Source organism: Eschscholzia californica, unplaced genomic scaffold (genome assembly GCF_041429995.1).
Source record: "Eschscholzia californica isolate CP2 unplaced genomic scaffold, dmEscCali1.0.p SCAF_2, whole genome shotgun sequence".
Classification (NCBI taxonomy): domain Eukaryota; kingdom Viridiplantae; phylum Streptophyta; class Magnoliopsida; order Ranunculales; family Papaveraceae; genus Eschscholzia; species Eschscholzia californica.
In genome coordinates, this window is record NW_028238309.1 from 5,612,553 (window position 1) to 5,635,557 (window position 23,005).

The following is a 23,005-nucleotide window of genomic DNA, read 5'->3' on the forward strand; positions in this document are numbered from 1 at the left end:
TTTTGTCGGTGGAAAATTTGTGGACCAAACTGGAAGAACATCAAAACAAGATCCAACGTTTTACAACATAATATCCACCCCCAAAAAATAAAAGAGTTATTTCTCATATAGTCCCCAACTTTATGACCAGCTTCCTGCCTAGCCCTTTACTTTATAAGAAATACCTAGATGGACCTCTTTTTCAGTTATCGTTATAAGTCCTTTAACTAGTCATCACCTCTCTCTCCTCCATCTCATCACCTCTCTCTGCCACCTCATCTTCTCGCCACCTAGTCGTCTTCACCGGCAAAGGTCGTCGGCCGACCGACCAATTTTCTGGCCGGCGACCTTCAAACCTTAAATTTTTTTTTTCTCTCTCCTATTTTCTCTCTTCTCACTCTTTCTCTCTCTAAAACAAAAACCCAAACATTAATTCCATAAGTATAAACCCTAAACTTAATTCTTTTTTTTGAAGTAAAATCTAAACTTAGAATGAAGAACTCATCTCTGCTTCTTTATAAGTTGATCTAAAATCATCCGTTGTTATATAAAGAAGAACAAAACAAGAAGCAAACCCAATAAGTGGGTATAACAACACATTACTTGCCATCTTTAATTTCTCTCTCTCCAAATAAATCGAAAACCCCCCAAATTGGTTTGAAAGAGAAACAAGAATTGGGTAAGAACAGTTTAATAAAATTATAACCAGCAAAATTTCCATTGAACAACTAAAGTAAACTTCAAGGTTTATCTAAATAAAACTAAAATATCTCAAGATCCAATTAAGATTAATAGTAGTAACATAACAAAAAGGAAATTGATCCAATAGAAACCGCATCTTTATCTTCGTCCTTGTCCACCGACGGCACCAACACCACGACCGAAACCCAGAAGAGGAGCGAGAGAGGTGGGGTCAACCTGCTTGATAACACCAGGAAGATCCTTGAAATGTGTTGATGATCATGAAGTTGAGGTTATTGTTGTTAAATCTTTTGCTGTGAGCTTTCTTTTCACTATATACTTTTATTTTGTAGGTTCTTCAATGTTCCTAGTTTGGGTTTGATTTCTACCAATTAGTTCAAGATTGAATTTTTCTAATGGTTCTGATAATCTCAGACATTGAAGGCATCAAGCTAGACTGTGTTCTTAAACATTTAGCTAATATTGAAGCCGTGATTTTAGCTTCTTCAATAATACCCAAATCCCCTGCCTTTTTCAGTACTATAGGATCCACCATTTCTGCCACTCTAATTGCATCCTTAATTATTGGCTCTGCTACACAAGTCAAAATCTCTTCTTTTTCCTAGCTAAATGCCTCGAGTCCTGTAATCATCCCCAAAATTATTACTCCAAAACTGTAAACATCATTCTTCTTTGAAGCAATTCTTGTTCTTAAATATAATGGATCTACATATCCTGGAGAACCCATTAATCAAGTCATTGAAGATCAATGAAAGATTACATAATCCGATGAAGACGGCATATGACGACGTTTCAGAGATTGCATAATCCGACCATACGGTTGTGCTGACCGACTCGAAGCTCGACCTTCAGACATCAAAATCAGAAATTTCTTCTAAGATTGTTTGAAGTCGATCAGAACCCTCTCTATTTTTTTAATACTTTGTTAACACGATAGGATCAAGTGATTCTTCTATTATTTCTTTGTTTGAAGCCAAGTTTTTCATTCTAGGTTTTAGAGTTTTTACTTAAAAAAAGAAGAAGTTAGGTTTAGGGTTTATACTTATGGAATTAATGTTTGGATTTTTGTTTTAGAGGGAGAAAGAGTGAGAAGAGAGAGAAAACAGGAGAAAGAAGAGAGAGAAAACAGGAGCAAGAAGAGAGAGGAGAGTTTTTTTTTTTAATGTTTGAAGGTCGCCGACCGAAAAATTGGTAGGTCGGACGAAAAATTGGTCAGTCGACCGACGACCTTGCCAGTGAAGACGATGAGGTGGCGAGAAGATGAGGTGGCGAGAAGATGAGGTGGCAGAAAGAGGTGATCAGATGGAGGAAAGTGAGGTGATGACTAGTCAACAGAGTTATAACGGTAATGGAAAAAGGGGACCATCTGGGTATTTTTGATAAAGTAGGGGCCAGACAGGAAGTTGGTCATAAAGTTGGGGGTTATTTGCGAAATAACCCAAAATAAAAAGAAAAAAGACAGCCTTAGCCCTTAGATAAACTTGTAACATGAAACTAACCAAAACTTCCGAATACAATCCATTTATTACGAGACAACAAAAACAAGAAAAAAAATAAAAGGGCTGAAAATCAAAGCCAAACATAGACTGAAATCAATCATGAACATGTACGGCAACATCCTATATTATTTCTGATAATAAAAGGGAAAGATGAAAATAAATCAAACTAGAATATATGAACTAGGAGAGATTCACCATCTCATGCAATTTGTTTATGGCAACATCAGTATAAGAAGACTCAAAACCTTCAGTTGACAATATCTCTCTCAACTTTGAATGGTTAGCCTTAACTTGAGGCCCAACTTGGCTGTCTTCATCCATCACTACCTTCACCACATTACACACATTTTCCCTAGTAAACCACCCATCTTCTTCTCTCCTTTCTACCTCCACAGCAACCTTTAAATCCCCTGCCAGTATTCTTGTATTCAAAAATTGATCTCCTAAATGAGGCATCAAAACTATTTGACAATCACTCATTAAAGCTTCCCACATTGACCCAAACCCACAATGGCTCACAAAACACCCAACAGATGGGTGGGCTAATATCTGTGGTTGTTGAACCCAACCTCCATAAACCACCCCTCTGTCTCTAACCCTTTCCTTGAACCCATCCGGTAACGCCTCCTCAACCGTCTTACAACCCATTGGTGGTTTTAAAGCAACGAAAAATGGCATACCCGTAAGCTCAAAACCAAGAACCAGTTCTTGGAATTGGTCTTTTCTTAGAAGCCATTCACTTCCAAATGCACAATATATAACTGATTTTTCTTTGAATACATCTAACCAACATTCCCATTTTTTCTCGAAAGGTTGTGTGGCAATTTTGGGTAATGCCGGGCCTGTTAAGAGGACGGGCTTTCCATATTGAGTTTCAATGTAGTCACAGTAAATACCTTCGATCTCTCTACATGTTCTCAAAGAAATAATATCGCATTCTTTCAAAGAATTAGTAAGTTGTTCATAAAAAGAAAGACCTATAAGTTCGTCCTTTCGAGCAACAAAAGACGAAATTGTCCGAACTTCATGGACATGAAGCATTAAGGGTGATGTAAGTGGAAAACCAGGAGGAGGTCCCATCAATTTAGTCTCTATATTCTTTTGTTGATCATCATAAGTAGAAATAACAGAAAGACTTCCCGAATCAAGTTTTCGTGAAGGGACTAAAAGATAAGCAACAGAAGCTGCACTAACAACAGTGTGGTGAATAGATTTGATACCGTGGGGACGGGCGAAAGAAGGGACCCAACCAGCGAAATCGTAGAATATGAAATCTGGCTTGAGATCTAGAAGAACAGGTTGTACGTAATCTTTAGAGAGATAAAATGCGAATGTAAGAAGATGAGAGATGGAAATGTGAACGTCGGACATGGTTTCTGCGCCTTGTGGAAGGCCTTCGACATGAGGTACTGTAATAGGGTAGAAGGTGATGAGATTAGGATGAAGATTAAGGTGTTCTAATTTAGAGATAGTTTTTGTTGGAGAAAAGAAGGAAACTTTGTGACCTTTCTCTGCAAATTTGTTAGAAAGATGAAGAAAAGGAGTAAGGTGACCCATTGCAAACCATGGGAGCATGGCAACATGAAATGTGGATCCTTTTTTGCTACTCATTGTCTTTTTTTTTTTTGTTTAAAGTAGAATGAAAAGTGAGTATATCCTATCTCACTATATATAATGAAAAAAAAAATTCTACCTTGTTTTTCTCTTTAACCCTATGGAAAGAGGATAAAGCTAATATACAATAATGATGCACTAGTGGAAAGTCATCAAAATCAACACAAAAAAATGATTTGGGGACTCCCTGGAACAGACTCCCTGGTGTACTCCCCCTCACAGGACAAGGTCATTTTGGTGTACTCTCGCTGATGTACTTCGAATCATTTTAGACGACATGATTTTCACTGTAACTTTCTAAGATGGCTAGAAATCTTGGACGTCCATGACCGACTTGGTTCTCATTTGTCGTTGATTTTCGGCTAATTTATAATTTTTGTGAAATGAAGTTACGAAGAGATGGGTGAAAAGACATGATATTATTAACAAAAATGATTCAGAGAGTCTCTAAACATACTCCCTGACATACTCCATAATTAAGTTGGCTAATAGATAAAGGGTATTTTTGTCTTTTAATAATGTAAAAGACCAAAATATCTCTCTTTCTAGGAGTACCACACCATGGAGTATGGCCATGAAGCGCCCTATCACTTTTTTTTGGGATATTTTGCAAAAGGGGCAAAGTAATGTTCCAAGTGATGAGTTTGGAGCACATATTTGATTTTTTTTGAGTTTGAAGCATTGACTAACTTTGACTTAATTTTCCATCTAAAGATAACAAAAACTAACTTTTTAACTTAACTTTCCATCCAAAGTTAACGGAGACTAACGGATGTTATTGTCAATTTTTCATAATTTTTCATTGGAGTTTGCATTGGTTTAAAAGTGGACTTCTTCTACAGAAGAAAAAGTTTTGGTCGTAAACTATGAGTTAACCATTTGATGTAAAATAACGTGAGTCGTCGATGCTAGAACTAACAGTAATGAAAAATTGACAATAACATCCGTTAGTCTCCGTTAACTTTGGATGGAAAGTTAAGTTAAAAAGTTAGTTTTTGTTATCTTTGGATAGAAAAATAAGTCAAAGTTAGTCAATGCTCTAAACTAAAAAAAAATCAAATTTGTGCTCCAAACTCATCACTTGGAACATTACTTTGCCCCTTTTACAAAATATCCTTTTTTTTTTTTTTTTTTTTTTTTTTTTTTTTTGTAATGAGCAAAGCGCCCTATCACTTGTGTATTATTAATGAACACAACTGTACTCAACAACCAGAAACACAACTGTACTCAACAACCAGAAACACATGAAGACCCACTTGGGAACACCCAATGGTCAAGTATTCAAGTCCTTCAATCTTTTGAAATCCACGTGGCACTATGTGAACCGTCAAATCAATATTTGAGTAAAGATGAAAAAATGTGATTAACCACTCAACGGACAAAACTGCAGTTAGTCCTTGTCAACAAAAAAAAATAGCTATAGTTAGTCCCTGCACCTAGCATTTTCTTTTTGTTCAAAGCCCTGCACCTAGCATTTGATACCACCAACTAACAACTGACCTAATTATGTGTGAAAATAAAGGTACAGAGTGCCGTGAACACGGACTATCATCCCACTATTTTGGTGGGATTGTTGGCCATGTTTTTTTTTTTTTTTCAAAAAATGATCGTTTGTCTAAAATTTTGGGGTGAAACTCGCTTGCTGTCCAAACTCGGTCAAAAATGCGATTTAATTCTTTTCGTCAGGGGTATCCCGCACTTTTTTGGTTTTCAATATATTTCTTCCTCTTTTCCTTCCGTTGGAAACTGTCTTGTTTCCTGAAGTGTCAGCGTGATGGAGAGGGAACATTTAATTCCCGGCAGAGATTGGACGTTAATTTCTGATTCCATCTCTCTAAATATCTCCAAGTCTCGGGAAATCTCTTTTAAATCTCTCTCTTCTCGGCTTGTTTCTCTATCTAAAATCAGATCAAGACAACTTATCTTTCAAATTTTGAAATTTTGGAGAATTTTTTGCCGAAAATTTTGCATCCCGCCCATAATTTGGAAAGCTTCCATCTTCCTTCTTATTTATACATCACAAGGAAGTAAATTTTCAAACATTATCTTCCTCTGACTTTGTTTTCTTGCGTTCAGGTGAAATGTTTCTGATTTATATTCCTTTTTCTTCAATGTTATTCTAACCCATTATCTTCCTTTGTCTTCAATGTTATCCTAAATATTTCACCTGAATGTTTCTGATTTTGTTTCCTAAACATTAATGCTATTAACGATGAACCAAACTAACCAACTCATCACAGTTTACCGTTATTGTCCAACTGATTTTGCATCTCATGTTCTTGCCAAACTTGTTTGTTTTTACTGTTGAAACTAACAAAACTTTGTACATACTTTGTGTTTGCTCGTTTGAAAATTGTGGTGTATTCCAACTTTCTTACATTTCAGGTTTTTTTGTTGGCATTACATAATGGATAGCGTTGAACAAATACCCACCCCGTCAAACATTGTATCATTCAAGTATGGAAGTTATTTGATATTGTTATGTTATTACTGGATCACCGATGATAACTGGTTTCGTATTCTTATTTTATTATTTTGTTTTCCATGTTTTAGTGAAATGTTTTCGAACGTTGTATCAACCCGTCCTCTCTGGTGAATCAAAGTTTCTATTACTTTATTTAGTAATTCTCTTCGAATTTTTATAATGTTTTATTTACTTGAACTACTCAGGGTCGAGCACGATTTTTTCTGTTCTACCTCTACTTCTGTAACTGTAGCACACGCTGGAAGTGTTCAACAGGAAAGACATCGGTAATCTACTCTAGTACTCATCATATTACATAGTAATTTATATTGAGTAGGAGTACATTTTCTTGTTTAGTGTAAACCCGTAAGTTCCCATAACATATATGTGCGTACATTGTCTTGTTTGCTGTACACCAGTTAGTTCCCATAAGATTACATATTTATACTTGTGCGTACATTTTCTAGTTTCCTGTAAACTAGTAAGTTCCCATGACATATATGTGCTTACATTGTCTTGTTCACTGTAAACCAGTTAGTTCTCATAACATAACATATATATGATTGTGCGTACATTTTCTAGTTTCATGTAAACTAGTATGTTCTCATAACATATATGTGCGTACATTGTCGAGTTTACTGTACACCAGTTAGTTCCCATAAGATAACATATATATGCTTGTGCGTACATTTGCTAGTTTCCTGTAAACTAGTAAGTTCTCATAACATAACACATATATGCTTGTGCGTACATTGTATTGTTTACTGTACACCAATCAGTTCCCATAAGATAACATATATATGCGTGTGCGTACATTGGCTTGTTTACTGTACATCAGTTAGTTTACATAACATATCATGCAAGTAGATTAGTTGTTTTCCACTTTGCACTAGACACGTAGTTGTGGTCAAGTACCTTGTTTACTCTAAACAAGTTAGTTCCCCTAACATATAATGCGAATACATTAGTTGTTTTCCACTATGCACCAGACACGTAGTATAGTATTCAAAATCGTTTCTTCACCATTATTCCGTGTTGCAGTTTTCCTAAAGATTTTTTCTCTCCATCTTCATCCACTCATGGTGATGTATCTACTGCCCTCGTGAGGACTGAACCACTAAGGTCAGATAGTTGGCCGAAAGTGTTTACATTCATTGGACAGAAATTCCCCAGGGGCACCCCTGCTTTTCGACAGGCTCTTAGTGGTTATTCCATAAAGCATGGGTACAATCATAAATTCCTAAAGAATGATCTTTCACGGACTATTTGTGTATGCAAAACTCCTACCTGTGGTTAGACCATTCATGTTGTTGCTCCTTTGAAATCCCGGTCCATGTTTGTTCTGAAAGCTTTCAAACCTCTGCACACGTGTGATGATTTTGTAATGTTGTCACGTAAACCTAGGTTGTCAACAGAAGCTATTAACCAGTTAATAGCTGATGCCATTCGAGAGAATCCTACGAAAAGTACGAAAGATATTGTAACATCATTCAAAAAATATTATGGTATACAATTGAGCTACTACTATTCGTATAAATCTCGAGAATGCTACTATTTCTTTGGCATATGGTGAAGAAAATGATTCATATGCGAAGCTCCAGTGGTATGTGGATGCACTATCTCGCTCGAACCCGAATAGTCACATTGATCTTCAAGTCGATCCAGTATCCCGTCGTTTTGTTAGAATATTTATTGCTCTTGGAGCATGTATTATAAATGGAGTTTTTCTATTAGGCCATCGTTGACATTTATGTCGGACTGGCACCATGGTATTATAAATGGAGTTTTCAACATTTTCCCAGAGGCCCACCATTCATATTGTGTTTGGAATTTATGCAACAATATGAATGTACGTGTTAAAAATGACGCAAAGAAGTCTGACTATTTCCAGTCGCTAATGTTTAAAGCGGCTCAGACACTTACTGTATCGGACTTTTAAAAGTACACTTCAGAACATGTTGTCATGGGCGTAAATGGTGTGGATTCATTTTTGCACTCCGTCAATCCTGAACACTGGGCCGATGTATATTTTCCGGGTAATAGGTATGGTTTAATCTGTTCTTCTCTATCTGAGTCGTTCAATTCTTGGATAAAGGACGATAGAGTTCTTACCATTTCTGTCATGCTCGATATGTTGCGGGTAAAAATAATAAACATGATGAACGATCGAAGAATTAAATATGCCTCTTGGAACTCATTCCCATGCCCTAAGGTCAATGACACAATGAAGTCCAGATTTAACGTTGCTTGCAGTTGGAAGTGTATTCAATCTGGTGAATTCAAATATGAAGTCATCTCGAACCCCAGCCACTCTGTTGATCTTGGTCAACTGACTTGCTCATGTCGTAAGTGGCAAGTGCAAGGTATTCCATGTGAGCATGCTATCTTGTGTATTAAAGTGCATGGAGGTGATTCCTCAACATTTTTTGATCCTGCGGTTACGACGGATGCCTATTGTAAGACTTACAACCATTCCATCAACCCTGCCCCTACTTTTGATGATCCCAAATCATTCGATAAAGCCAGCATGATACTTCCTCCTTTAACTAAGAAGCGTCCCGGCAGACCGCGAACTGTTAGGATTGAAAGTTCCGGGAACTTTCGTAAAAGGCAGAGGATATGCGGTAGATGTAAACAACTCTATTATCACAATAGTGTTTCGTGCAACCAACTTATTTAGTGATTGTACATGTTCTTCATATTAGCAGGAGAAAAGTGTGGATCGGGCATTCTACAATTTTGAATAGCTTCCACAGTGTTGGAGTTTTTCACATTCTGAAAGAGTTTGTGTTTTTGTTAACTTTCTGTTGTCCTGTTTTTGTGTAAATCATGTGGAACATAAGTTAGTTATTAAGTGTAAGCTTCATTTTTGTTCAGGTTTTTATTTTGTTTCTAATAAATCTGGTAATGTACTTGACAATGAACTGTTTCTAGTAAATTTTTTAATGTACTGTCTCTATATTTTGTTTTCCAACCCGTGCCGAACTGTCTTCTAACTTTTTTTTTTTAATACAAACTTGCGATTTGTTTCTCATTCAAACTTATGTACTCGACACCTTTGCAGAGCGAATTTTCTTGTGTAGCGGGAACATTTTTGTGTACTAGACAATTTTGTATTGGGAATTTTCTTGTGTACCGGGAAGTGTTTTGTGTATGTGTGATTTGGTTATCAAGGTAATAGATGTTTTCCAGTGAAGTTTCAAATTATGTCTTCCAGATAATTTCAATCACTCAACTTGTGATTTGTTTCTCATTCAAACTTATGAACTCGACACTTTTGCAGAGGGAATTTTCCTGTGTACCGGGAACGTTTTTGTGTACACCTCAATTTTGTATTGGGAATTTTTCTTGTGTACCAGGAATTGTTTTGTGTATGCAAGATTTTTTGTACTAAGAAATTATGTCATATCTAAAAGAGGACGAAGATTTGATCCGTGTTACTGGCTGCACCATTATGGACATGACATGATAACACACTTCTGACTAGATAACTAACAGCTAGCATGATACCCGATTCTTACAATTTCAAAAAACATAGTGAAATAGAACCTAACTATACAAAATCAATGATCAACGATCTGGGATCATTGTTGTTCAGGTTTCTATTTGTGTCCTGAACTTTTTGTAATTGTTTCTAGTAATTATGTCAATGTTCTAAGTTATAAACCATAAATATGTCGCCATAATCTGTTCTTAGGAAAACATATAAAACACCAAACCTAAATTCCAGATAATCAAATTTTTTAAAGTCTTTAGCAATCCTCCTTCTCTACCCGTCCTTAGATTCCTCCAAAATTTTGTATGTTACTTCTACCCTCTTTCTCCTAGCTTCGTCTGCATAGTTTTCCTTGTGGGAGCACTTGCTCGGGTAATTTTGTTGGATGCTTTCGAGAAAAATTTCCTCCAACTTTAGCATCACGTAGATTCCACAATCGGACTGTTGGATTTTAAATTTAGACTAAAACACAGTTAGTTTCAAGTAAGGAGTAACATAGTAAAGTAATGCCCCAAAATCTGGGCTCACCTTTCCCCTTGTTGGGGGCATTAAACATCTTTTATGAATGAGATTTTTTTTCTTACTTCTTTTCCGACCGCACTTCATCTCTATCAAAGTTGCTGCAAGCCTTTCTGCAAATTGTTTGACATTATAATTGCATCTGTCACCCAGGACCATGTCACGAGTTAATGAGTTGTAGTGCGTCCATTCATTCTCCTCAAAATCATAAACCAACAAAGTCTAGTGATGGACCTCGAAAGAGTCATCAGTGTAGGGTGTATTAAGTAGCGCGCACAACATTCTCGTATGACTTTTTATGAAGTTATGTTTAATCCGATCATTTAAATTAACTCTGGTTGTGTGGTCACTGAGCTTCTGTTTTATCATTGTCTGCATTGTGTCATTTAAGTTTACTAGTTAATTCCCAAAGTCCTCTTAAAATGAATTATTGTAATGGATAGGAAACTTACAAACAACAACGATGATAGGAAAAGCACTTCACGGTCCAAGTTCTTATCTTTTGCTTGAGAGTCACAGCCTCTGTTCATCACGAGCTCGTCTATATCTTTTGCTCTGAGGCAGTGCTGCTGGTCTTTGTTCCACACATCCAGGCTGTACAAGACAAAGTAGAATTTATTAACCACAGAATAATTTACCAGAAACTGTCTTGTTTACCAACCTCGTACTTGTCTACCGGGAACCTAGTTGTGTACCAGACACTCACTAATTTTTCTCTCTGTAAAATAATTTATGAATGCAAAAATAGTTTGAAAGAATAGATAATACCTTGTCCATCAGTGTTTCATGAATTCTTCCATCGATGGTTTTTCCGTGTCTTGCACCTATGGCCATAACCCTCTTTTTCTCCAGTCACTCCATTTGACATGGGCTTCTTTCTTTAGTTTTATCATCTCTAAATCAATCACCAGGACTTCACTGGCACCTCCTTTTTCCGTTTGTCTCCTGACTCTTGGATTATGCTCAATCCTTTTCACAAGTGATGTTGGTACCGGCGAAGACCCTTTTCCTTTCTTGGATGATACTCTTTTAGGAGGGCTTACATGGGGTGATATTCTTTCTGACACAAAGTAGTCCATGGCTGCAGACACTTGTTCCACTGATTCCCTTCCCATTTCTGCAATATAGTCGAATTTATTGGCTCTGGGTGTAGACTCTTCAACCGGCAAGGCAGACTTCTTTGGTGGAGTCCACTCAATTATTTGCGTCCCTAGTTCTATGTTGAGATTAAAACTGGGATAATCCTCTTTATCATCCACCATCCTCTTTTCATTATAATATGTAAAAAATTTAGATGTGTAGTATTAAATTTCTAAAACCAGAAGAAACTTAATGGTGGGGACAACTTAATATGACAACGTTACCTATTTCTTTTGGCGTTTCCTTTTGCATTGTATCTGCAACCCAACCTCCCTCCTGACTTGTCAAACTAATTTCAACATCCTTTTCATCATCCTTCTCAGAATCCTCGTTACTTACTTCTGTTATAAATGGATATAAAAGAAGAAGAAGTTTAGACTCGAATTGAGGACCATTTAGTAAAGTTACGAATTGAATTGTGAGGTAAAATAAGAGTTTGCCTTGGTTAGGCTCAGCAGCTCCCTCGTCCCTTGCCTCGCTTTCCTCACTTTCATCGCTATTGTCTAATATAACTTCAGTGTAAACAACACTAAGTCATTTCCCAGACATATAATAATATACTCAGAATGAAAAAATTTACCATACAGGATCTAAATTCTGGTTAACATAATTTCAGTACCCTAAAAAACTTGTCAATTAATACTTAAAACTTGCCAATTGTTTACTAAACTTTCGAATTATCCTAAAAACATTTGAAACTAAAACAGTACTAAGATGTAGAGAACAATATTAGATAGGGTTATTTCCCTAATGGCCCCCTACTTTGTGACCAGCTTCCCGCCTGGCCCCCTACTTTACAAGAAATACCCATATGGCCCCCTTCCGTTATAACACCGTTACTCTCTCTCTTCCATTTCTTTTCTCTCTCCTCCAACATGTTTTCTCTCTCTGCCACCTCGTTAAAACCAGCCACATCATCGTCTTCACCGGCAGGGTCGCCGGCCGGCCAAATTTCCGGCCAGCGACCTTCAAACTTTTTTTTTCTCTCTCTCTTCTCTCTTCTCTCTCTCTCTCTAAAAAAAAAAAATTTTTTTTTTTTTGAAAATCTCTCACCTCTCTCTCTCTAAACTCCGGCGAAGGAAAACTTCGCCGGAGTTAGGTCTGTTCATCACGAACAGACCAGATCAGGGTCTGTTCGTGATGAACAGACCCAGATCTGGGTCTGTCCGTGATGAACAGACCCAGGTCTGTTCATCACGAACAGACCAGATCGTGGTCTGTTCGTGATGAACAGAGGTCTGCTCATCACGAACAGACCACGATCTGGTCTGTTCGTGATGAACAGACCCAACTCCGGCGAAGTTTTCCTTCGCCGGAGTTTAGAGAGAGAGAGGTGAGAGATTTTCAAAAAAAAAAATTTTTTTTTTTTAGAGAGAGAGAGAAGAGAGAGAGAAAAAAAAAAAGTTTGAAGGTCGCCGGCCGGAAATTTGGCTGGCCGGCGACCCTGCCGGTGAAGACGATGATGTGGCTGGTTTTAACAAGGTGGCAGAGAGAGAAAACATGTTGGAGGAGAGAGAAAAGAAATGGAAGAGAGAGAGTAACAGTGTTATAACGGAAGGGGGCCATATGGGTATTTCTTGTAAAGTAGGGGGCCAGGCGGGAAGCTGGTCACAAAGTAGGGGGCCATTAGGGAAATAACCCTATTAGATAAAACAAAAATAAATTCTTAATCTGAAATTAGAGTTTGTCTTTTTTTCGCACCCTTGCTTGCACCCTTGCTTGTATCCTTTCTTTCATCTTTTCTTGCATTATTGTCATCCTCTTCTTCCTCACTCTCGTCACCTTCTTCTTCATTTTCTTCCTTACTGTCTTCCGACTCATTTTCCTTCATTTTTTTCTCCTGATCCTCCTGTTGTTGTACTGTTCCTTTCTTTGCAGTTATATCATCTGCACGCACTAAATCCCATCCTCTGATCGAACATAATGCTTCATTAGAACATTTCCCTCTGCCAGTAAATCAGAATAACCTTTGAATGCCTCGTCCCTCTCCTCAACAGCTTCTGCCAGTTTTGCATTTTCTTTCTTGAGTTCTGCATTTTCTTTCTCCAACTGCTCATTTCTTAAAAGCTAAATCAGAAGTTAATTTACATTTCTAAAATTTCAAATCTTTTGTGGAAAAAATAATTTGGTACACCAATTAAAACTTTTTAGTCTGATGGTGGTGGTGAATATGTCATCTGTGACTTCTCTGCTTTTCTTACTAAAAATGGTACCTACCATCGTCTGAGTTGTCCTCACACTCCTGAGAAGAACGGAGTTGTTGAGTGGAAAATCAGACTCCTAGTGGAAACTTCTTTGTGCCTCCTTCATCAGGCTTTTCTTTCTCTTATGTAATGGCCCGAGGCGTTTTAGATTGTTGTCTATACGATAAATCGACTCCCAAGTGTTGTTCTTAGTGGTTTGTCTCTATTTGAGAAATTATTAAATCAAAACCCAAACTATAATGAACTTCGATCCTTTGGATGTCGTTGTTTTCCCCTTCTAATACCATATCGATCTTCTAAATTAGATATCAAAACCAAACCTTGCATCTTTCTTGGTTATAGCCCTAATCACAAAGGTTAGAAGTGTCCTGATGAGAAATCTTCACAAATTTTCATTTCCAGAAATGTATTGTTTGATGAGAATCCCTTTCCTCTCTTGATCCAATCTACTCAAACTACTGCCCACCGAACTTTAAAGTTGATGGTCCCTCATTTACCTTCATCAATAAATCCCCACCGTCCATCTCACTCGATCTCCTCTACGTGTTTTGGTTACGCGTCATCCCTTCAACAACCACCTGGGTCTTCTCATCCGTCTGGCATTCCACTCCCAACATGTGACCAATTACCAACGCGTGTTGTGACTGTCTCCTCCTAAACCCCAGCCATCCCGATATCCAAACCTACTAGGGTTTATAACGACCAGCCACTTCCTCCCACTGACCACGTTTGTCCTATTCTTCTTGACAGCTGTCACCTCCTATCCTCCTGAGGACCAATGACTGCCACACCTCCTTCCTCTGAACCTTTTTCTTCTTCTGCATATGTTCCATCTTCTGCCCTAGAACCAAAGCATAATGTCTCTTCTCAACGACCATTACCCAATCCATTAACCTCCACTCATCCCAATCACGATTCACGAGAACTCGTGATGGCACCAGAAAACCAAATGTTTTACTCTCTAAGTCTCTTGTACTATTGATCCAGATCGGATTTTTGAAGAACCTTCCACTTTTCTTCAAGCAACTAAATATGAACAATGGAGAAAAGCTATGGAATATAAATAAATATTTTGCATAAGAATCGAACACGGTCTCTCCTTCACCTGATGTAAATGTTGTGGACTGCAAATGGGTTTTTTAAGTTAAACAGAAATCTGATGGTACGGTTCAGCGCTATAAAGCTCGTTTAGTGGCTCGTGGGTACTCTCAGCAACATGGTGTTGACTATATATGATGAAACGTATAGTCCAGTGGTTCATCCGGCAACATTTCGAAGTGTTCTCTCTCTCTCTCTCTTGCAGTCTCAAGTAATTGGAACATCAAACAACTTGATGTTAAAATTGTTTTTTTAAATGGTGATCTTAAAGAAACAGTGTATATGACTCGACCAAAGGGTTTTCAACATCCTTCTTACCCTAACTATGTGTGCAAGCTTAATAAGGCTCTTTATGGCCTTAAACTTGTGCCGAGAGCTTGGCACCATCGGTTTAGTATTTTGATCCCGAATATGGCCTTTCTTCAATCCATTTATGATCCGTCCATGTTCTACAAGAGATCCTCCGTTCATATTGTTATTTTGTTGATTTATGTGGACGATATTCTCATTACAAGTCCATCTAATATTCTCTTACAAGATCTAATTGCTAATCTTAAAAGCAAATTCGACATGAGAGACTTGGGTGATTTAAGTTACTTCTTGGGTACGGAGGCTAATCGTACTTATGATTCACTAATTCTCACTCAGAAAAAGTATTCTCTTGATTTACTTCATCGATTTGGTCTATTACATTCCGAATCAGTGAGTACTCCTGTTATTACTGGTACAAAAATGTTGAAATCTGATAGGGATCCTCTCTCTGATCCTCAAATCTTTCAAAGTCTAGTTGGGGCTCTACAATACTTAACCCTAACTAGACCTAATATCTCCTATGTTGTTAATCAAGTATCAAAATTTATGAGCAAGCCAACAACTATCCATCTCATCGCTGCAAAACGAATATTACGTTACTTGAAAGGGTCTCTCTCTAATGGCTTATGTTTCCTGCGAACCACCAGTCTGCCTCTCATTGGGTTTTAGATGCCGACTGGGTTGGCTTGCCTGATGATAGACGATCCACATCCGGCTTTTGTGTCTTTCATGGCCCCAATTTGATTGCTTGGGCTTTGAAAAGTCAGCACCACTGTCTCCAGGTCCTCCACTGACGCTGAATATCGGGTTATGGCCTATGTAACAACTGAAGTGATTTGGATCAAAAATTTGTTACTTGAATTGGGTTTTTCTCTTCCTACACCTCCAATAATCTACTGTTGTAATATAAACACCACTTACCTTACTGCGAATCCCATTCATCACGCTCGCACAAAGCATGTTCCTATTGATTTTCATTTTGTTTGGGAAAGTGGTCGTCTTCGAGTTTAATTTATACCAGGAGATGCTCAGCTGGTTGATATTTTTACAAAGGGACTTTCTTCATCAAAGTATCAAGAACGTGTGTTCAAGTTGTGCCTAGTTCCTCGACGTTACGCTTGAGGGGGGTGTTATTGTATTAGTTAGTCTGTTGTATTTATTTGTATTTCCTTTTTCATTCAAGGGTATAAGTGTACATTGTAATTGTATCCCTCTGTTATATATACAATCCATACCCTAACTTTATGGTATCTTGACTTCAAACCTTTACAATGGATACAAAGTATTGACTGAATAGGGTTCATTAGGAGGATTTGACTATGAATAGCCGAAAACCTATCATGGAGACCTTCTTGGAACTCTGCGACTCGTTCTTGATTAGAACAATCACTTAAAGACTTTCTATGTCCACACATACACTGTTCAGTTGACATCATGGACTGCACTTTTTCTTGAAGAGATTTTAGATGAGTAAAATATGTTGAAACTGATGTAGAGGAATTGGCCGAGAAATACATGGATGAGATCGAAGCGGCCAAATACAAGGGTGACAGACTAAAACGGCCAAAATCGAAGCTACGGGTGTCGAAATTGGACGAAATTTTGAGGGATGGTGCGAAATAGCGTTCCGGTCATTCATTGTCGCTTCGCCACAACGGGCCCACTTTGAGGGGAAAATTCCGTCGTTTAGGGCCTCAAAACGGACTTTACTAGTTTTTTTTTCTATTTTTGGTAATTGTTTTCAATTTAGTATTAGGGAAATGATAGAGTGCCCAGCAATTTTGCCCATTAAATTGCCCAACTTTCCTTATTTAGAAATAAAAGCGGTCCCCACCGTAGTCAAACTTTGAAAAACCCTTGTCTTTTAGTGATTCCACATCAGCTGGGCAATTTAATGGGCTAAAAACTGGGCACTCTAGCATCTCCCTTAGTATTACTACTATCCTAGTATTTCATTTTTTTAGGAGTTTCTATTGGAGTTTGACCAAGATTAGTAAACCCTAAGTCTATATAATGAGGGTTTAGAAGTTGTTTCAGTCATTCACTCAATCAATAAAATTCAGTATTTTAGTATTCTTGTTATCAATTTCGGTTCAATAGTCTTTAAACGGAGTTCTAAGGCTTTTATCAGTTTTTCCGCTGCATCAGAAACGTCGAAGTCCGCTTATTTCAAAGAGAAAATGGCACACTTGAGTTGAAAAACCTATGGATCATTCATTTCAAAACAACGATCATGAAAGTCACACCATTTATTGGCGGCATTGTCAGCGTGGAGAACTGAAGATCAAATATCATTGACGGGGTTAAGTACCAACTAGCTACCAAGTCGTTATCGTTTCCATGTGTGTCAATTGGTGGGGAAGTTGGTTTAGCAATCGTTATATCGACGTAACCTAGCTTGTCTTTGGCTGAGAGAGTCATCTTCATCCCACAAGACCCGGAAGTATAGTTATCTCTTCTGAAAAGAGGTTTAATCAACCCCATAGTGGGAGAGTCAAAGTGATGAATATCCAACTAAAAAAGAAGCTTGTTGATTAATTGATGTATTAGACGAGATATATCACCCTTGGAAGTCCTGTCAATTAATTGGTGCATATATATACTTTTTTTTTCAAGTAGTTGTCCTTAATTATTAAATGAGAGACTTATTCTTGTTAAGAATTCTAGATGTCTAGAAGATGACAACTCTATATTTATTTGGGTTACGTTTTATGACTTTTTAAAGTGTTCCGGAACCTCCAATTGGACTTCTTTTTCAAATTTATGAATAATATTATGAAAGTGATCTTTATTTATTACACCATTTCTCCTCCCCTCTTTTACCAACAGATAGCACAGTATATATATATATATATATAGAGAGAGAGAGAGAGAGAGAAGCTGGTGGAGAGAGAGAGAGAGAGAGAGAGAGAGGGAGAGAGAGAGAGAAGCTGGTGGAGAGAGAGAGAGGCAGGTGGGATGGTGACAAGATCTCTGGAGGAGACACCGACATGGGCAGTGTCTACTATTGTTCTTGTTCTAATTACCATCTCTCTACTCATTGAACATTCTTTCCATCTATTGACCAAGGTGATTTAATTGGTGATTATATATAATTAGGTATAAATTCATGATTAATGGTGTTCTAGTTACATTATTAATTAAAATTTTTTATGAACAAATGATATCATCAGTTCTTCAGAAGTAAGAGGAAGTCTCTCAATCAAGCTGTTTACAAGGTTCAATCAGGTCAGATTTCAACTCCTAAGCTAATATCTTTGATAGACAACTTATATATCCAACCAAATTATGTACAAAGAGTTTAGGATAACTTAATGTTAGTTGCTTAAAGCTATACATTAATTCAAACTCGAATTTTCACCATCCCCTAAACAAACGTAATCTATACAATTTAAATTCTCGTGTTCTTAATATAACAAAAAACAATACTTATATATCTGTAATATAACAACTATACAACAAGTTTCAGTTGACATCTTAATATGGCGGTTCTAGTATTCATCCAAATTCATGATGTATTGCATAATATATTCATGATGTATTAATGTCATCCAAATGTAATGACTCTTGGAGTCTAATACAAAAAAAAAAATCAATTGACATCAATTTATTTGTATTTATTGTTTTTGAAAAAAATAATTTTTCAAATAACCAAAACCACTTGATCGAAATCGATCAGTTGTATCTTGTATGCCTTTCATAATACAATTTTTTTGTTTTGTTTTAGAATTTGACTTCGATGTACGATTGTCATATGACACACTAAGCCACTAAGGCGTCATATTTATGTATTAAAAGAAATAGTCTTAATACAATGATTTTTATGTATGTGTTGTTTCATATTAGGCGTCATTTTTGGTATGTCATATGACACACTAAGCCACTAAGGTAGTGCATGTTGGGGTTTAATTCCTTTTTAAGCCAGTTATGATCAAATGACTCTGAGTCAAGTTTTAGAATATCTCTTTGTTATATATAACTTGTTTGAATACTTTTTTTTTTTTTTTATTAAGAGGTTACTTGTTTGAATACTTGATTAGGACTAGATTTGGGTTCATTTGAGTAAGGTTCATTCGAGTAAGGTACCATTCGCCTAATGTACCATTCACTTAATGTACCATTCACTTAAATGCTACTAGCTTACTACCTACCCATGATATATTTTATACACATCAATGAGGGGAAAAAAGTGACATAACTTGAAGAATAATTCATTGATTTAACTATGGTTGAAATTTATGTACTTATTAATTGTAGAGTTGATGCTATTGGGCTTCATATCTTTGCTATTAACTATTGGACAAAGACCCATCTCAAAGATTTGTATTCCCAAAAGTCTTGGAGATGACTTTCTTCCTTGCCAAGATACCATCATTCCTAGGAATATTGTAGAAGAACCTTCATGTCATGAAAAGGTATTCAACTATAATTAATAGTGAAGTTAGTCAAAATTTTGTTAATCAAGTGTTACCTACCAATACATAATTTAATTAATAAAATTATTGATGATATACTTGATTTCAGGGGAAGATATCACTAGTGTCACAAGAAGGGGTGGACCAACTTCAAATGCTAATATTCATATTGGCTCTTTTTCATGTGATCTCTTGTGTTCTTACCTTTGCTCTTGGAATGGCCAAGGTAATTTAAACATGTTTTCCTTTCTTTCGCTTCTCTTTGATTTAGATCTTCTTTCAGCAAAAAATTCAAACCCAAGGAAGTAAAACAAAAACTATATATGTGGCTTATATACGAACGCATCAATCTTTTGGTATATTTGTGATGTCGTTGATACAGAGAATATATATTTGAAAGCAAAGCCACCCATAATCATATTAAACACCATAGAATTGTAAAATTGTATGTAGATGAAAACGTGGAAATCTTGGGAAGATGAGACAAGAACACTAGATTATGAAGTCTCTAATGGTAAGTTTTTTTTCTTGGGTTTGATCTCTTGAGTGGAGGATTTTATGTTTATGTTTTCATTCACTAACTAAAGGTAAAATGGTTTATCCAAACATGGATTTTTTAGATCCTCGGCGATTCATACTTGCTCACCAGACATCGTTTGCCAAACGACATTTGAAGTTTTGGAGTGACCACCCTTTGCTTCTTTGGCCCGTAATTACTTTCTTTTCTTTAAGATTTCAAACCTCGTAACAATACAATCATTTTAAAATTGTTTTCGTTTGATTAAAGGACCCTTAGTTAAATTAGTTTTTAATTTCAATCACATTATTATTAGTGCAGGTTTCTTTCGTTCGACAGTTCACTGGGTCTATCTCTAAAACTGATTATTTCATTCTTCGCCATGGATTCATCAAGGTAAGCTATGCGCATGTGCTCGTACTTTGACCAGATTTGGTGTCTGTGACCACCTAATCCCAAATATTCATCGTAAAGGAAGTTTTAAAGGCGACACCACTTTGCTTTTGCAACCAATTCCTTACTTTGGACACCCATGTCATATAGTTTAGTTTTGCGTGACGATTCTTTGTGTTCACAAAAAGGTGTTGGCACTTACTAAACTTGAATGAGTAGATTAGGTCAACTTGGCCTTTCAACAAAAAAAAAAAAAAAATATTAGGTCAACTTGGCCTTTCAATAAAAAAAAAAAGGGATTAGGTCAACTTGGTAGACTTCCTCTAGCCAGGGGGAACTGTCACATCATAGTGTCACCCCTATACTTAGGTACATTAGGGTTTCAGCATTTGAGAGATACACATACAATTTGTTTCTATTTCATCTTCTTTTAGGCCCACTTTGCAGGAGCCAACCATTTTGATTTCCAAAAGTTCCTTAGAAGAGCTCTTGATAAAGATTTTCAAGTGGTAGTTGGTATAAGGTAATGTTGATGTGTTCTTAATCCATCTAAAACTCATATTACTAACTTTTTTTCTATTTAATTGCCTTAGTAATATGATTTAATTATCTTGAACTCATTAATCAAATCATAAGCATATCCCTCATGCTCATATCATTCTTTTTATCTTTGCAGTATTTTGATTTGGACATCCTCCTTATCAATAATATTTTTCAGTGCATACGGTAATTCGCTTGTTAATTATATCTATAAGAATTAACTTCCACGAAGTCTGCAAGATTATAAAATTACACTTAAACGTGCAGGATTCAATAGCTATTTATGGATGCCTTTTATTCCTTTAGGGGTAATTAAGCTCACTAATTTCTTTTGTTAATTAACTCGACTACTTAATATCGAAGAATATTATTTATGGTTAATTTGTGCTTAATTTTAGATGCTCTTGATAGTTGGAACAAAACTACAAGTTGTAATAACTAAGATGTTCGTAGAAAGCCGTAATGAATCAACCGTTGTTAGAGGAACTTTTCTTGTGAAGCCTAACGACGATCTTTTCTGGTTTAGAAGACCTCAATTGCTTCTCCATGTCATCCATTGCATCTTATTCCAAGTATGTATTGATCGATCTTCTCATTTTACTAGCAAACTTTGGAACCTAAACCTGGCCCATTTAAAAGAGTTGTCTACGGGTATTACCCATTAGAATCATCTTGCATGACCTGCGCATTAGAATTTTTATGCAACTCAACTCTTGGATATTCTTTTCATGCAAATCGATTTTCAATGAGAGTTAAGGCCAATAGACTCTAACATAGTATAAAATACTAGTGTCTCAGAGATGGGTCAGGATTTCGTACCCTTACTCTGCACAGAGGGGAGGAGTGGAGTGAGACCAACCCTGATACTGGGAGAGTATTAGCATTACACGACATCGTTTGAGCATTAGGCGTTAAGCCTCTAACACTACCTATGTGGGGCTTCGGGGCACCCATGCCCCTACAAACTCGGGTTGAGCAGACTGTATAACAAACTATGGTTTTTTTCCTAATACTTCTCTTCCTCGAGTTAGAAGTTTAGAATGTTGTTCTTCGATGTCATAGGTAGTTTTCTTTGTCAGGATAAGGATTAAACTATACTAGTATCATCACATCTTTTTACCTTCTACATTTGCAGAATGCCTTTCAACTTGCATTCTTTGCTTGGACATGGGTATGTATACAAACAAACATATTATATATATACATAAAATTATTTTGATCATATGAAACATGCTTATTATTTGAACTAATTTGAACATGGCAGTACAAGTTTGGACGAAAATCTTGCTTCCACAGAAAGACAGAAGACATAGTTATAAGAATTTCAATGGGTGTTTTAGTTCAATTCTTATGTGGCTATGTAACCCTACCATTATACGCTTTGGTCACACAGGTAAATTATCATCAAACTAATACTTAAGAAGCTCAATCAATTACTTGACAAGAGAAATCGTAACCTCTCGCTCAATATATATATATATATATATAGATGGGATCATCGATGAAGAAAGCAGTATTCACAGAGCAGGTTATAAAGGGTCTCCATAACTGGCACAAAATTGCTAGAAGAAATGTAGCTTCTTCATTACCCAACTCGAATTTATCTTCGAGGATGCCATCGCCTACCCGTCATAGAGTTGATATTCCATTATCAGAGCATGAAGTAGTAGATAAGCTCGAGATCGACTATTCATTACCGCCAGGCCCAGGAGAGGGTGAAGATAGAGGTCAAAGTCCAGCAGAGGTAGTAACCACATCTGAAATAATGGAAGAAGATGATAGTAAGGTTAAGGTTCAACCTGAAATAATGAAGAGAGGAATATACAATGGGGAAGTTTCTTTTGGGTGGTCATAATTCATGAGAAAATTGCTCGAAAAGCTTACTAAGTATAGTCATCCTTCCACGTCGGATCTGATCTATCCGACTAAGATTTTTATCACATTGTAAACATTGATTTATATTAGTTATTTTATATGTTGTTTATGCACGTAAAATTGTGCTTAAGCTTGGTAAGCCGTGAGAAACTCGCCAACCTTTACTAAAAAATGATAAATAGATAATAGAAAATTTTAGGAAAGCGAAAACTAGATTTGAATAACGTGGATGACTTGC

General features: G+C 36.7%; 2 protein-coding genes across 2 annotated transcripts; one reads left to right on the forward strand and one right to left on the reverse strand.

Moving 5' to 3' along the window:
- Positions 1-2,176: 2,176 nt before the first annotated feature.
- On the reverse strand, positions 2,177-3,882 carry LOC147555603 (UDP-glycosyltransferase 79B9-like). The gene has a single exon (XM_086663235.1). It carries the CDS (start codon positions 3,789-3,791, stop codon positions 2,361-2,363), a length of 1,431 nt encoding a protein of 476 aa, XP_086519361.1. The 5' UTR covers positions 3,792-3,882; the 3' UTR covers positions 2,177-2,360.
- Positions 3,883-17,806: 13,924 nt separating this feature from the next.
- LOC147555604 (MLO-like protein 12) lies at positions 17,807-22,880 on the forward strand. The gene is made up of 14 exons (XM_086663234.1): positions 17,807-18,096; positions 18,201-18,255; positions 19,285-19,442; positions 19,552-19,668; positions 19,896-19,956; positions 20,063-20,151; positions 20,281-20,355; positions 20,787-20,875; positions 21,029-21,078; positions 21,160-21,200; positions 21,291-21,464; positions 22,028-22,063; positions 22,157-22,285; positions 22,382-22,880. The coding sequence occupies exons 1-14, from the start codon at positions 17,986-17,988 to the stop codon at positions 22,745-22,747; spliced, it is 1,551 nt and encodes a 516-aa protein (XP_086519360.1). The 5' UTR covers positions 17,807-17,985; the 3' UTR covers positions 22,748-22,880.
- The last annotated feature ends 125 nt before the right edge of the window (positions 22,881-23,005 follow it).